At 42.1% G+C, this 16661-nt stretch overlaps 1 protein-coding gene across 2 annotated transcripts in view; it reads left to right on the forward strand.

Moving 5' to 3' along the window:
- The window catches only part of USP14 (ubiquitin specific peptidase 14), a 35946-nt gene extending 29306 nt beyond the window's left edge, over positions 1-6640 (forward strand). Inside the window, exons 13-16 of one of the 2 annotated variants that reach the window (XM_084619813.1) lie at positions 2507-2635; positions 4512-4572; positions 5646-5753; positions 5925-6640. In XM_084619813.1, the coding sequence (XP_084475939.1) occupies positions 2507-2635; positions 4512-4572; positions 5646-5753; positions 5925-6076 (450 nt within the window). In that variant the 3' untranslated portion in view covers positions 6077-6640. The remainder of the gene's footprint in view (positions 1-2506; positions 2636-4511; positions 4573-5645; positions 5754-5924) is intronic. The other variant, XM_084619814.1, reaches the window with a different exon arrangement.
- The last annotated feature ends 10021 nt before the right edge of the window (positions 6641-16661 follow it).

Below are 16661 nucleotides of genomic sequence, written 5' to 3' on the forward strand. Positions count from 1 at the left end.
GAAGAACCTGCCTCTCCACCTGCTTTTAGGAAAAGGAATGAAAAAGAAAGTAGAAAATATATAAAATAAAGGCTTGTGTGGCCCATTATGATATGACTGGGTCTCCAAGAAAATGTGTGCGCATAGAATGGAAGAAGGATGTGTGTGAAATTAGAGCAGGAGGGCAGAGGCAGCTTTAGGTATAAGAACCCTGTTGGGGCTTTACTTATTTGGAGGGACCTATAATCCTCTACTGCTTTGACAAGTCCTAAGCCAGCCCTTTCCTGAAACCCGCTGAAAAGCAGCACAAGAAAAAAGTCTCGCTTCCTTCTATCATGAAGTAAAGGCTGGTTTTGTGAGAGGTGGGAAAAGATCTGAATGCTTGCATGTAACAGATCCTATATTTAGTACTCTGTTTTGGATAGTGAGACAATTTAGGGGTGAGTAGAGAGATTGCTGCAATGAGGGAAGATGTGAAGGTGTGCATAGCTATAGAGCACAGACATGCCAATTTATATGTAGGTTGTTAGTGAGGTGTATACGTGGATCTTTTTGTTTGCACAGCATATATGTAGCTAGGCTGTAGATGTGTTTACTTGTGGTGGTTATGCATGTTTTTGTCCTCTAGCTATGCCACTACAAAATTGCACAGTAGTGATGAATGCTGCTGCATTGTGCCACTTTTGAATACACAGTTAAACAGCAGAAATTTTATAGTGGGCATAAGTCAATTAGATGTCAATTAGAAAAATTTAACACACACAGATTTACAAAATAATTCACCCAAGAATTCAGGACAAGTTCTATGCCTAGTTTTAAGTTTCTATCATTTTTTTAGTTTAGACTGCAAGTACACATTTTTATGCTCAGCAGCTGAAAAATAGCCATGCATGTGGTGTCTAATACAATTAGATGCCATTAGTGACTATGCAACTGAAAACATAGTAGAAATAATGTAGTTAGCATGCGAAAAGCCAGTTCTTAACTCCTCATAACTTTAATTTTACTTGCCTGTATTTAAAACCAACAAAGTGACAATTTCTGATAAACATAGTCACATGCAGTGTTTAATTCAGAAATTCAGCTGTTTGCACAAATATCTGTCTCCCTTCTGGAAGGTTTGTGTGGGAGATTCAGCATTTGCCAAATTAAAATAATGAAAATAAAAACATGGATATGAGACACAGAATGGAAAGTTTCAGTCCCAAAGGAAAGCTAAGATTTAGTGAAAATGGAATTATGATAGAAACTGAGTTTCAAACATGACAGCACTGAGAATGGCAGGGGCCAATCATGTGGTAGTGGATGGCGTAAGAGGCCCTTTTCTGCCTGGATTGGCTCTTCAATGCCTCGTGTCCCTGTCAGCAAATCAGATGCCTGGAACAGGTTTCCAGGAATACTCAATGAAAGCTCTCCCTTTTGTGGAGCAGGCCCATTAGCTGACTGGCATCATGCAGCTCAGGGAGCATGGCCTGTTCTTTCAGGCGTGCAGCTGAATAGAGGTTGAAGAGTATATTTTTTCATACTCTTCACACTCAAAAATGGATTGATCTTGGCAGAGAAATATCTGTTCCTCCAAAGGTGAAATGACACAAGAACTAGGGGTCACCAAATGAAATTAATAGGCAGCAGGTTTAAAGCAAACAAAAGCAAGTATTTTTTCACACAACGGACAGTCAGCTTCTGGAACTCCTTGGCCTTCACAACATCTTCTGTCAAGACTATAACAGGTTTCAAAAAAGAACTAGATAAATTCATGGAGGATAGGTCCATCAATAGCTATTAGCCAGGATGGGCAGGGATGGTGTCCCTAGCCTCTGTTTGCTGGGAATGGGCGGCAGGGATGGATCACTTGATTGCCTCTTCTGTTCATTCCCTCTGGGAAATATTGGCATTGGCCACTGTCAGAAAACAGGACACTGGAGTAGATGGACCTTTGGTCTGACCTAGTATGGCCGTTCTTATGACAGCAAGTAGTACTGTAAAAGGGTAAAATAAAGAACTGTGCTAGGTATGAACACTTTGAGAAAGCATTCATTAATTGTATTTAAAACTATAAATTATAAATTAGTATCAGTAAGTGATTAGGCAATCCAAACTGTAGGCTCAGATACAAATAACTGAATCCCACTGAGATGTCCGTTATTCAGTGTGTCTATAGAGAAAGGACTGTTAACATGTAAATGTTTGTATTAACTGTTTTTAGCTTGTTGCAGCTTACACTGCATTGGCCTGTTACAGAAACACACATCAATGCTACCCGATATGTAGACATACACAAATATTTGTAGTCAGTTTTTCAGCAGAGAGCTAATCGGACAGTTGTGTGCATTTCTATAACATCTATTATGTGGACATCTTAAATTATTTTATACTTTTTGAATAAATCAAGAAAAGGCTGTGTCAAAAATATGGCTAAGTGCATTTAAATGATCAGATGGGATTGGCTTTCTATGAAAAAACACTTCTTTAATACGGAGTTCTAAATTGAGCTAATAGCCTGACTCTCTTTGTAACTTGTTCCTAGGATGTCAAATTTCCTCTTATGTTGGATGTGTATGAGTTATGTACATCAGAACTTCAAGAAAAGATGGTTTCATTTCGGTCAAAATTCAAGGATCTAGAAGACAAAAAAATAAATCAGCAGCCAAAGAATGTAGGTTACATGAATATTTTTTAGCCATTTTGATTTATGTAGTATCCTGAATTAATGTTTTGGTTTCATATAATCAACGAAAGTGGGACAGCATGTCTTAAAACTAATATCTAATCAAAACTAATAATAAAATAGTATCAAGTGGTAATTTACAAACCTGCATGCTGACATAATGGGCCATAGTTTGAATTTTTTTCATGACTTAAAAAAAAAAGAATTCTTGGATTTGATAGGTTAATTCCACAAACTGTTCACGGAAAAGTCTCCATCTTAGCTTCTACGCACAATTGTAATTGGTAAGATGAATAGTAGATGCTTTAGGTTTACTGAATAAAAAGTGATTTTTTCAATTTCATAAATTGATATATTCAAGCAATTTAAACTGCAGTTTTGAGGGCTGTGAAAGCTGCTTATTATGTAAGAGAATGTTGACCTGGTTATACCAATGTGCTTTAATGTCATTCATACTAACTTTAACTTAGAAGGACTTGCACATAAACAAGGCTGTGCCCAGGAATAGTGATCAGATTACAGAACTTCAGCTTTGTTTCAAGAGCTTGGAGTAAATGTGTTTCAAAACTCAAAATTGGAATATTCAACAGTATTTGGAAAAAAAAAATACATGCCTAATCTGATTAAAAAATTCAACTCACACAACGTAAAAGTTTCATCCAAGGATAGGCCAGAAAAACAATTCCCTTAAATATTACACATTTTTCTCATTGCCTATTGAAAAACTGAGCAAAATGTCTCCCATACATACATGTACAATATTGTCTAAGTGTAGCAAAGCTGTCAGCATAGTTGTTTGAATGGAAAAAAGTGCTGATGCTGGCTCTTACATGGGAGCAACTTGTTTGTGGCAATTCCCTGAAAAATCAACTTCTAAGAATTGTCAGTTAAATCACTCTTACCAGACAAATATGTTATTTATGCTTTAATTTCAGTAGACGGACTGTTCCAAAAATATGATGCAGTTGATCTTTTTTTGGCAGATGGAGACCATTCATATAGAACAAAGTACTTTTTGCTATGCACAAGTACTTTCTATGAATATGTAAATGGTGACATGCCCAAATACTGCTGCTTACTGGCAGATCATTTAAATCTCAATAGAATGAAGCTGCTCTCTCAGCTCTATATCCTAAAGGGGTGCCAAGTGGCTGTGATTGGTATTGAATTGAAGAGCGGAAGTAGATGTGGTCTTATTGGCTCAATAGTATGTTTTTAAAACTGCTAGTTATTTATTTATGTGCTTTGATTTTGTTACAGCACAGGATATTTCTATAAGCAATTTTGTTGTATCCTGTATGGTACACTGCTTTAGGTTCTTCTTTAAAAAAGATGTTAAGTTGTACATTAAGCTATACCATTGTATAGCTGTTGCTAAAGCTGGACTGTTCATATCCCATGCCCCATCAGCTTTCATTTCAGTCTTTGGAGGAGGAGGATTTTTTTCCCTTTTAGATGGGGGAGAAGAGGGGTTTATTGTGAACAGAACTGATTTGCATTTAGTTTGCCTCCCATCTTTTTATTTTCCTTTCTAGCCTCTCCCCTGCTTTCAGAGTGACCCTAGGAAGAGATGAAAACTTTCTATTGCAGAATCTTGTTGGCACTCCAGTCCATTTTCACATTTTCTGCTGCTTATATTGTCCCTGTTGGGTGATTTTTGGGTGCCCACCTCGAGATCTTACTGGTGTCATTTTCAGAATGTGGGTGTTGAGCATATTTTGGAAATCAGGTTCTGTTAAGGTGTTTCATGTCAAGCAACCAAAAAAATCAAGGCAAACAATCTCTCTTGAAAGATGTAGGCCATACATTTTGATACAGTATAGTAAAGCATTTTAAAATTAATAATAAAAAAATTGTTTTCCAGTCTAGTAAAGGTGATGGTGCACAGAAAGAAGTTAAATATGAACCATTTTCCTTTCCTGATGGTAAGTGAATTTTGAGAGGTTTAATGTCACTTTAAAACTTGTATCCTAATTAAGCGAGGATAAAATTATCTTGTATGTGGGGGAAAATCTCTCCATCAGATAACTTTATTTTTCATGACTTTAAAAATGAATTATCAGAAACCCTGGTGCAGTGTAATGGAATGGAGAGATTAATGGCAAGTCAAGACATGTTTGCTATCTATTTAAGACACTTCATCACAGGAGCCCTATATTCATTCACGGTGTAGACCAGGGCTAAGTTACCATGTGAAAAGAGAATTGTTTCCAAAACTAATGTTGGCAGGTAAAATGAGATCTGCTTTTAAGTTCAGCATGCTCTCAAAGGTAGCTCACTGGACTCAGCAGGATTTCTTCTATCCTAATTCAGACTACAAAATCGTTTCCCCTTTTCTAAAAAAAAATAACCCTAGTAAATAGTTGACTTAAGTGATGCATTTAGTGTGGTGATAAATTACTACATGTGAATGGTAGTGATGTCATTGGGGTTCCTTTCAAGTTGAACAGCATGAATGATGTCAGTTATTAAATCTGCAAAAACAGCTGTTCTTTATTTACCTGAAATGTTCTATTTCCCATTGACTGTAGAACCATTCTGTAACCTGCAGTAGAGAGCTGTACTTTGCATTTGGGTTTTGATACATTTGACAACCAATGTCAGGCCAGTACAATCTAACTCTTGGTACAAGGAAAAAGCTGACCTGGGTTGCTTAAAACAGTTCTATTTAAATGGAACAATGTATTATCTGCAGTCAGTAAGGTTAAATTTTTTTAGTAAAAGTCAGGGACAGGTGGAAGGCAATAAACAAAATTCACCGAAGCCCGCAACCTGTCCCTGAGTGCTGGCAGGGGCTTGCAGCTGGACCGCCAGTCCTGCCCCAGAAGTCACAAAGGTCCTGGAAAGTCACAGAATCCATGAACTCTGTGACATTTGTATCCTTAGCCGTAAACATTGCAGTCTAAAGGTGATTCTAGCAAGGCAAGCTTAAACTGCGTGCAGATTGATCTTACTCATTGGGCTCTGTGTAATCAGTATGGTGCAATTTTTTTTCCAGATATTGGCTCCAATAACTGTGGTTTTTACGACCTACAGGCAGTGCTAACACATCAGGGAAGATCTAGTTCCTCTGGTCATTATGTATCTTGGGTAAAAAGGAAACAAGGTAATATCCTTTTCAGTGCTATTAACTAACTGTACAAGTTAACCAGTGCAGTTAAGTTTTTCATTTAAACAAAGTGTTGTCAATACTGAGGTCCTGTTTAAACTTTCCTCCTAAAGGATACTAGACATAATTCTTATATTTACATGTTTAATTTATCTTTGTTTTTTGTAGATGAATGGATTAAGTTTGATGATGACAAAGTCAGCATTGTTACACCTGAAGATATTTTGAGGTTATCTGGGGGTGGAGACTGGCATATAGCTTATGTTCTACTTTATGGACCTCGCAGAGTTGAAGTAGTTGAAGATGAAGCTGAACACTAGTCTACAGTGTTAGTGGTTCCTGCCTAGGTGTGAAATAAATGTTGATCACTCATCATTTCTTTATCCTGGGAGCTTTAGCATTGGAGACAATTTGTTCAAGCCCTTTCTCCTCACATGAAGTGGGAAATTAATCTATTTGAAACTGATCTATGTACCAAACACTTACAAAAAATCATTGCTGGACTGTACTGCTGCTCACTCAGTGGTAGTAGGACACTTAACTAGCTTTTACCGAAGGATAATTTTTTTTAATTAACTAAACTGAGCCTCCCTCTTTCTCCTCTAACTTCAACCAAATATTTATTACACACCTATTCTTACATCATTTGTTACTCTTGCATGGTTTATACCACTTGTTCAATAGCTGTCCATCCTTTGCCTTGTCTGACAATTTTGCCAGGAACATGGAAGGGAAATTGTTGTCTCCTTGTGTAACTCAGTGCTGCTGCCCATAACCCACAGAAACATGGCTACAATCAAGTATTTGTCCAGCCTGACGTGCTGACTCAGTATGTTCTGTTGCTGGCATTTCATGTCTTTAAAATAAATGGTGATCAACAACAACGATCCTGTTTAAAATTCATTCTTTATCTTGAAATGTGACATGCCATCTGTGCTTAGAGCAAGCACTTATGCTGCCTCTTAAACCAGAACTAAACTACAAGTGACCACAGAATCATGTCACTGTCAGCTAGCAGTACTGTTAGCACATACAGGTAAATGCTATTAGTTCTTTAGGAATTTAGTTTTTAAAAGCTAGATCTGTAACTGGTAGAGCAATATCCTAAAAGTAACCGTTGAGCTTAGTTACTTCATAGCATGCTCTATGAACTAGTGCCATGCCTCTTACCTTGTCCTATGGAAAAGTACTCCATGAGGAGCTCAGCAGGAAAGGTGGTTATACCTGAAGTGCTATCAAATGGAGAAAGTAAAACAGAAGTAACCCCTACTGAATGCTAAAACTAGAGAAATTTTAAGGTGGAAGTGAGCTTTTCAGGCAAGTTGCTGTCCCTTTAAAGCTGGTTAAATGGAGGAAGTATGTACCTTGCCTTGCTCTCGGAACAAGAGAGCCTTTGTGCCTGTATGGTGGTAGCACCATCTGTTAGCTATTTCTCAACATTAGCTATATTTACTTAGGCCTGGTCTGCATCCACTGTTTTTAGGGGCATGACTGTTCAAACCACTGGTAATTGTCCACAAGAGGTAGGTTGTACCACTTTAACTATACTGATACAGAACACCTTAAACTGTTAGGCCCCAGGATATTTAGATTTCAGCAGCTCAACCTGTGCACAACCATGTGGGAGTCTCAAACTGCATTATCCCACTTAACTTGCCTTCTGTCCAATTAGTAGAACTGTGCAGAGCACTTCTAAACTTAGGAGTCTGTGGTCTGTCCAAGCTAGCTTCTGATGGCAACATTTAGTATGTGGCCTAGCTTAAGAACTACTCTGCACCCAATATTTTAAATTTCTACATAGTTTCAATTAAGGTTGCCTGGGTAAGCATGTGTGGTACAACAGTCTTTAATTCCTATTTTGTGCTTCAAATGTACAAAACTAAATATTCTAAAAAAAAAGACATGGAGGTGTGTTTTAATGGGCACTTCTATGAATTAAGGCTTATTTTTCTGCTTTAGTTAAGTCTGTTAAAAGGGGGGCAGGGGTGACTTTGCTTTGTTGCAGGGAAGATGACGATACATTCAGATAGTTAAGTGCTGAGGTGTGATAAGCACCCCAGGAAAGTCTATGAGGTCATAATTCCATATTCAGGGCAGAGTTTGCGGCCTAGGTCTCCATAACAGGAGCTAAAAAAAACCAACCAACCAGCTCCCCCTTTCTAAGTATCGTTCAGCTTGTGCACTGACTGAGGTAGGAGATCCTGTGGCAAAAGGTAGTAGTGTATGCAGTTGTGTAATTAGTCTTCTCAGCACCCACATGCAAGAGGTAGCTACATATTTTGCAAGTAGGAAAAGCAGACGTGTTATTTGACTGAGCCCAGAGAACAGGACCTCCTGACTCAAGCCTGTGCTCATTCCTCCATCCCACAGTGAGTATCCATAACTCCCACTGACTTCAGCTGCAGTTCTGAATGTTTTGCACTTTGAAATGTCAGGCCTTTGCTGTCTTAAGCTGTGCACCCAGAAAGAAGTGACCCCCTAGGAAAGTTTTGATTTACATGGTTTTTCTATCATCACAGTCATACATAGAATCAAGTTCTCTAATGGTATTCACCTACCTAACTGCAAGACCAACCTGGCTGTTCCTGCACTATCCTACCCCATTTTTTACATACTTTCCAACTTCTAAAGTAAATGAACCAGGGTCCTAGAGCCAGATACATTGACTACACAAGGCTGAATTTTTCCTTAAGCACTGTTGCATGAACCAAAAAAAAAGCAGTGATGTATTTAAGAATTATAAGGCATTTACACTAGGAATGGGCAACCTTAATTCTTATTTCTTAACTAGAATGCATGCCTTAGCATTCCCTGAATGTGTCTTTTAATGGGTGGGGGAAGTGTTAAATTTAAGTTCAAGTAGGGGGGGCTTGCCACATGCACAGTCGTGGGAAGGTTTTTCCCCTAGCAGGACCTGTCTGGTCAGCTTCAGTGCCCCCTGGAGTTGCATCTTCAGGATGCCACATATAGGTCCCTGCTGACCTGCCACCTCTCCAGTTCCTTCTTACCACCAGTGACAGTCCTCAGAGCATTCTCTTCTCCCATTTTCAAATGATCCCCTCGTGTACTCATATCCTACCTATAAATAGTTTTCAAGAGTCAGTTTGTAGTTTAGGGCAGTGCTTGAACACCCTTGTTAGTCAGGTTTCCCTTCCCCTGCTCAGGGCATGCCTCGGTCCTAGGGGTTTAAGCTGTGTAGGATCTGCCAAAAGCTCATGCCAAAGGGTGACCCGCACCCGTCCTGCTTAAAGTGCATAAAGGAATCCCATCAGGATAGGTGCAAAACCTGTAGAGGATGCCACCCCCACACAAAGAAGGAAAGGGACCACAGACTGAAACTGTTGTTGATGGACACAGCCCTGAGGCCACAAATCTGAGTTGAGTCCCATAGACCTGGCCCTGGTTTCTTTGGCACACTGGCCTCAATCAGGGATGTCGTACCAAGGTAGGACTCGGAGACCTCCCCCAGCACCGCTCGGTGGCCAGTGCTGTGTAAGAAACCTAAAAAGACCGACAGAGGGCTCTCAAATGGCTTGAGCCTGCTAGTGGAGCGTGACCCATACTGCACCACTCCACCTCATCTGTGCAGGAGGCAGCACCATTGACTCCAGGCCTGCAGAGGGATCCATCTAGTCCAGAGCCAGTAGAAGAGGGTCAAATGGAGGACTTGGATCTCCCTTCCACACTGCAGACCTTTGAGGTGGCCAGGGTCTGAGGGGAGCCTGGGTCCCTCCAGCTGCCCTGGGGGGGGGGGGCAAGCAGCCCCCTACCCAGAGCAGGTAGAGGGACCCAGGCTCCCTACAGCTGCCAGCACTGCTCTCACTGACCAGGCTCTGGTCAGGGAGGAGGGCAGCTCAGAGCCATCGTAAGAGCCGGGCAGGCAGTTGGGGGGAGCTACAGGAGACCCTCTCCTCTGCCCAAGACAGGTGGAGAATCCACACTGTGGTTCCTCACAGCTGCCTGTCCACTCTTACAAATTTTGTATCCGGGCTGGGCTCTGACAGTATCTGTATCTACAGAAATGGTCCACAGATAGAAGTGGATACCCCCAGCTTTGCAGGGCTCTACTGATCCTTGGGACTGTCCAGCACCCCACCACCATGGGCTCAGACTCCTCAGTATCAGACTCAGAGCTGGAGTCCTTTGTAGTTAGGAGGAGCCAGCACCAAGGGCAGTGGCAGATGCCAGTGTAGTTGCCCTTTTGGACCCCCTGGGCATACCACCAATCCCCAGGGTCTGTTTCAGTTGCCTCAGCTAGATGAGCCCCATCCAGGGCCAGACAGCTATCTCGCAGTGCCATAGTAGACAGGGGTAGATACTGACGACTGGCTGCATATTGCGGAACCAGACAGACAAGGTGGCCCTATACTGGCCCAAGCCACCTCCTCATCCTCACCTGATGAGGCAGTAGCAGGAACATCCTTGTCCCACCTGATGGAGCTCCTCAGAAGGGTGGCACAGAATCTGGGGCTCCAGATGGAGGAGGTCACTGAGGTGTCAGATCCTATGATGGACATATTATGCCCCACAGGCCCCACCAGGGTGGCACTCCCCCTTATTAAAACAATACAGATGACCACTAAGACCCTGTGGCAGATGCTGGCCTCTCTAACCCCCACAGCAAAAGGGACTGAAAGAAAATATTTCGTGCCATCAAAAAGATACGAGTATCTGTTTACACAACCCCCCCCCCCCACCGGACTTTAGAAATAAAGCCAGTACACAGCCAATATTCATAACTTCAAATACAAAAATGATACATGCATACAAATAGGACTAATGGATTCAGTAGATAATAACTTTCACATAGATATGTTACATAGAACATATTCCAGTTATGTCACATATATTCATAGTATATTTCCATAAAGCCTTATGGGGGGGCACTATCACAGGCTCCACCTTATTTTCAGAAAAAAGCAGACTTAAAGCTGCATAGTTTAAAAGTCGCTTGAGCCACTTCAAAATCTGTGCAGCTGCATACACCTGCCACTCAACACAAGCATTTTAAACCTCAACCTATGCTGTGCCTGTAACCCGGGCATTCTAGGCAGGACTGCAGTAGAAGGGGCAGAAATCATTGGCATCGCCAGTTTCAACCCCCTATCAACCAGCGCTCAGGGTTGGCAACACAACCCACAGGAAGGTATGCACAGGGGCAACACACCAACCCAAATGCTGGATCCGTTACTACCCTTCTCGCCCCATCTATCTCATTACAAGAAGGATGTGGATAAATTGGAGAGAGTCCAGCGAAGGGCAACAAAAATGTTTAGGGGTCTAGAACACATGACTTATGAGGCGAGGCTGAGGGAGCTGGGATTGTTTAGTCTGCAGAAGAGAAGAATGAGGGGGGATTTGATAGCTGCTTTCAACTAGCTGAAAGGGGGTTCCAAAGAGGATGGCTCTAGACTGTTCTCAATGGTAGCAGATGACAGAACAAGGAGTAATGGTCTCAAGTTGCAGTAGGGGAGGTTTAGATTGGATATTAGGAAAAACTTTTTCACTAAGAGGGTGGTGAAACACTGGAATGTGTTACCTAGGGAGGTGGTAGAATCTCCTTCCTTAGAGGTTTTTAAGGTCAGGCTTGACAAAGCCCTGGCTGGGATGATTTAACTGGGAATTGGTCCTGCTTCGAGCAGGGGGTTGGACTAGATGACCTTCAGGGGGCCCTTCCAACCCTGATATTCTATGATTTCTATCATGTGTGGTCCCAAGTTACCTCAGACCATTAGGTACTACGCACAGCAGAACTGGGATATTCCCTCCAATTTAGTTCAACCCCTCCCTCCCACCCCCCCTTTCCCATCCCTCTTCAGGGACCCCTCTCATGAGCAACTCCTAATACAGGAAGTACAAACTCTCCTAGTGGCAGGAGCAGTGGAAGAGGTTCCTGTGGAACCAAGGGGAAGGGGTTTTTCCTCCCGTTACTTCCTCATACCAGAAGCCAAAGGGGGTCTCAGACCCATCCTGGACCTGCACAACCTCAACAAGTTCAAGAAACTAAAGTTCTTCTTAGAGTGATTGCTCATATTGATTCCAATTAGGGTGTGTGTGTGCACATGCATCAGAAAGTTTTTCCCGTAGCAGCACCCAACGGATCACTTGTGGAGGCCCCTGGAGTGGCACCTTCATGGCATTCATTATGTGAGCCTGCCGACCCAATGCCTCCTCAGTTCCTTCTTACCGCCAGTGACAGTCATTGGAACTGTGGCATCTTGCTCAGCAAGTTCTACCACATTTTCCTAGCCCCATGTATTTTTTATACGTTTCAGTTAGTTTAATTTTTACTTAGTATTAAGCAGTTGGGCTGGGGAGGGGGGAGAAGAGGGGTTGCCTTCTATCCCAACTGCTTTTTCTTGGGAAGGCTTTCATTAGCAAGACCCAGGGGTTCAAGCCCTGCAAGTCCTGCTCCAAGCCTATGCCACCCCAGGGCCCGTCTGCCAGCCCCACTCATCCCGCTGCCAGCCCTGGGTCCTGGTGGCTCTGCAGCCGCTCCCAGCTGTGGCCCACTAGCCGGCATCCTGGGGCAGTGAGGGGGTGCAGACAGGCAAATGGGGCACAGCTCAGTACCCCCATCTTAAAAATTGTTGCAGCACCCCTGTACTGGGATATTTTAAAGTCCTGAGTTGCTGCTTACATCCCGATCATGTCATGTGGAACAGTGCACTGCGTTTGACATTGTGCATGCCGTCTGTCACAATTTTTTTCCCCCTAAGTTGAGGGGTACATTTGACAAAGTGTCAGCTTCTAAGAAAGCAAAGTTAGATGTCCGTTCATTTCAGCCTTCTTGGACAGACACATTTAGATTTATTCAGAAGGACCGTGTTTTTGTGCTTTCTGTTGTGAAAGGGTTGTTTGTTGCACATGAAGTGTTCAACAATACTTGCAAATGAAGCATGAGGAAACCTCTCTTGCTGAAGCAGACAAGACTGAAATTGATCAAAAAGACAGTAGCAGGATATGAGAAGCAAAGCAGTTTTAATGCTTAAGTGTAAGTAAAAATAAAGCCAGAGAAGGAAGTTACAAGATTGCATAGTGCATTGCAAAAAAAGGAAAGCCCTTTACAGATGGGGAATATATATATATATAAAAAGTTTTTCTCAGCAGGTGGGAGGTTTTGTTCAATGATTTGCCAAATAAAGATGCGATCGTATCTAGAATAAAAACTTACTCATCTCTCAACTGTTCTGGCAGAGATAGTAAGCGAAATGGCAGAAAACATTAACAAAAAGCAGACAACTGCATTAAAAGAAGCGGTTGCAGTTGATGAGAGCATGGATATAAACGACATTCCACGTTTGGCAGTTGTTGCAAGATATTGTGCTTCTGATGAAATCCAAGAGGAACTTTGTTGCCTAAAACCCCTGCATAGCACAACAATAGGGGAAAGATACAGCGGAAACTTTTGTAAACCATTTTGAAGAACGAGGAGTTGACATCAGAAAAAATATTTTGTGTGATAACAGATGGTCGGAAAACAGAAGGGATTTGTAAAGTTACTTGAAGATCAAATTGGCCCCCCGACAGTCAAATTTGACTGTATCATCCATCAAGAAAACCTGTGTGCTGAAATTTCTATTTCAGAGCTTAATAATGTGATGAATACAGTGGTGTGAATTGTGAATTTCCTTGTTGCTTGATCTGCTTTGACTCACAGACAGTTTCAAGCACTGCTAGAAGAGATAGACAGTGCTTAGAATGACATTCCACTTCACAGCAACATTCAGTGGCTAAGTTGTGGCAAGGTTTTTGTGCACTTTGTAAACTGTTTTGATGCAATCAAGTCCTTTCTGTAGGAAAAAGGACAAAACTACCCCGCACTGGATGACGACAAATGGCTGTGTAAGCTCATGTTTCTAACTGACATCACCACTTGCCTAAACAAACTCAACCTCCATCTCCAGGGTGCAGGGCAAACGGTTCTGGATCTTTATGAAACCTGGAAATCATGTTGTAAAACAAGCAGTTTTTTCTCAGGATATTCAAACTTTGACTTTCCACTACTTCCAAAACATAAAAGAGGTATCGACACGTTGCACTGTCAGTGTCTATGAGATTGGAATGTACATGCAAGAACTGGAATCAGAATTTTCTGACAGATTTCAAGATTTCCAGTGATTTGGCCCAATGCTTTTTTTTCCTAATTAAACCTGAAAAGTTCAATGAAAGCGACTTGGATTTGCCTGCATTTCAGTGGATGGGTGTTGAAAATTTCGAAATGCAGCTCATTCAGTTAAAAAGCTCAGAATTGTGGGCATCAATGTTTGGAGATCTGTGGAGTGCACTTCAAGCTACCAAGAGATACAATGGGGCCTCTATTCTGATCTGCTGGACATCCCTGCCACTGAAATTTAACTGTTTGAAGAAAACTGTATTTGCAATGCTTTCAGGATTTGGATCCACATACCTGTGTAAACAGGTATTTGCACACATGAAATTTCTCCTCTGTCCCTCTCGGAGCCAGTTAACTGATCACTCAGAAGCTTGTGTGCAGCTTAAAGTATCCAAATATGTGCCAGACATTGGAAAACTCAGCAAGAAAAAGCAAGGGCAAGGATCACACAAAATGGATAAGATCTGCATTTTAATTTAATTTTAAATGAAGCTTCTTAAACATTTTAAAACCTTATTTACTTTACATACAAAAATAGTTTGGTTATATGTTAGAGACCTTTTAAAAAAAGGTTAAAATGTATTACTGGCATGCAAAACCTTAAATTAGAGTGAATAAATGAAGACTTGGCACACCATTTCTGAAAGGTTGCCAACCCCTGATTTAAAGGATCAGGGCTTGTGGCTTTTGTCATAAAGGTTCACCTGGCTGCTATTTCAGCATTCAACCTAGGAAAGGCAGGCCACTCGGTCTTTGCTAACCCAATGGTGTGTTGTTTTCTTAGAGGACTAGACAGGTTATACCCACAAGTTTGGCAACTGACCCCGGCTTGGGACCTTAATCTGGTGCTTTCGAGGCTCACAGGGCCTCCATTCGAGACCTTAGCAACATGCTCACTACTCTACCTGTCATGGAAGGTGGCTTTCCTGGTCGCTATAACTTCAGTAGGAAGGGTGTCCGAGATGAAGGTCCTCACATCTGACCCTCCTTTTCCCATCTTTTACAAGGACAAGGTACAGCTTCAGTCACATCCAGCCTCTCCCCCTAAGGTCTTCTCATGATTTCATGCCAACCAAAACATTTCTCTCCCAGCTTTTTCCCCCCAAAGCCTCACGCTAACAGCTGGGAGCTCAGGCTCCACTCTGTGGATGTTTGGTGGGCACTGGCTTTTTAAAAAAAGCCAAAGCCATTTCATATATTGAACCAGCTGTTTGTCGCGATGGTGGACAGGATGAAGGGCCTCCCTGTGTCCTCTCAAAGGATCTCATCGTGGATCACGTCCTGTATCCGAGCATGCTATGATTTGGCAAAGATACCTGTCCCCACACTGATGACACATTCTACTAGAGCACAGGCCTCCTCGGCAGCTTTCCTGGCCCAGGTCCCAATCCATGAGATCAGTAGAGCAGCAACATGGTCCTCGGTCCACACCTTCATGTCGCATTATGCCATTACCCAGCATGCCATGGACGATGCAACATTCAGCAGAGCAGTGCTTCAATCAACAATTCCATGAACTCTGACCCCACCTCCTAGGTAAGGCTTGGGAGTCACCTACTTGGAACAGACATGAGCAAGCACTCGAAGAAAAAACAGATTATCTACCTCTAGTAACTCTTGTTCTTTGAGATGTGTTGCTCAAGTCTATTTCAAGACTCACCCACCTTCCCCTCTGCTGAAGTAATCCATCAAGAAGGAACTGGAGAGGCAGTTGGTCAGCCTACATGTGGTGCCATGAAGGTGCCCGAGCCCACCCGATGGGTACCGCTAGTGGAAAAACCTTCCAGCAACCTACTTGGAATGGACATGAGCAACATATCTCGAAGAACAAGTTACAAGAGGTAGGTAACCCTTTTTTCCCTAGGCTTTCTAAAAAGCCAGCTGAGAAAAATTAAATGATGTGGAACCATCTTTTCTGCGATTTCCTGTAGCAAGCAGCACCAAGCACTACTACAGTGACTGTATATCCAAAAAAGTTCCTTAGCTAGAAGGAATGCTACTGTAGTGGTAGGAGACTTTGTCAGCTACATTATTTCTTACATCCTCCATAGCATGGTGATTAGAGTGGGGTTCTTGTTATAGAGGGGAAAGTTCAGCAGCAGATATTGTGGAAAGGAACCTCAGGTGCTCTGCCCTTTGTCCCCAATTCTTTGGGGATATGAGGCAGATAGAAAGAGCTTCCATAAGGATAAGATGGCCCTTGGCTACTCTAGTATCTTTGCTGTACAGGAAGATGCAATAGCTCCCCATTTCCGTTTTGTTTCTTGCAAGACAGATGGCTGGCTGCCACGGTTTCCTTCTCCAGGATTAATGGCGCACTCTCACGTGGGAGCACGAGTAAGCCTTGTTGCCACACCTTAATTTTGCTCAGCTTCCTACTTGCTACTGCTCAGAAGAAAAACATGCTTTCTACAGAAACCATGTATTCTTACAGCAGAAGGTAGATCCAGCACTCATAAGTGCTTTTAGGAAGTTGCATCCTGGCCCCTTACACTGATCACAGCCTGGTAGTTATAAACACTACTTTGTCTCTTGAGAGATTGATCTGGAAATACTCCACAGCATGAGGATTGTTCTGGAGGTTAGAAAAGAAACTATAGCACTGAGATCTCTCTAGACAGCAGCCTTTGTTCTATCTGGACTTCATTACATCCCTAAAATTTATAAAAATCATAGTGCTATTAATTGCCTTCTTGAGAAGATAACTTGCCTGATATTTTATAGTGCTAAGAAAAACCATGTGTAAAAGGCGGATACCATGACAATCCTCCAAAACACTTCAGGAGAGA

The sequence above is a fragment of the Lepidochelys olivacea genome (genome assembly GCF_965140295.1).
Source record: "Lepidochelys olivacea isolate rLepOli2 genome assembly, chromosome: 2".
NCBI lineage: Eukaryota > Metazoa > Chordata > Testudines > Cheloniidae > Lepidochelys > Lepidochelys olivacea.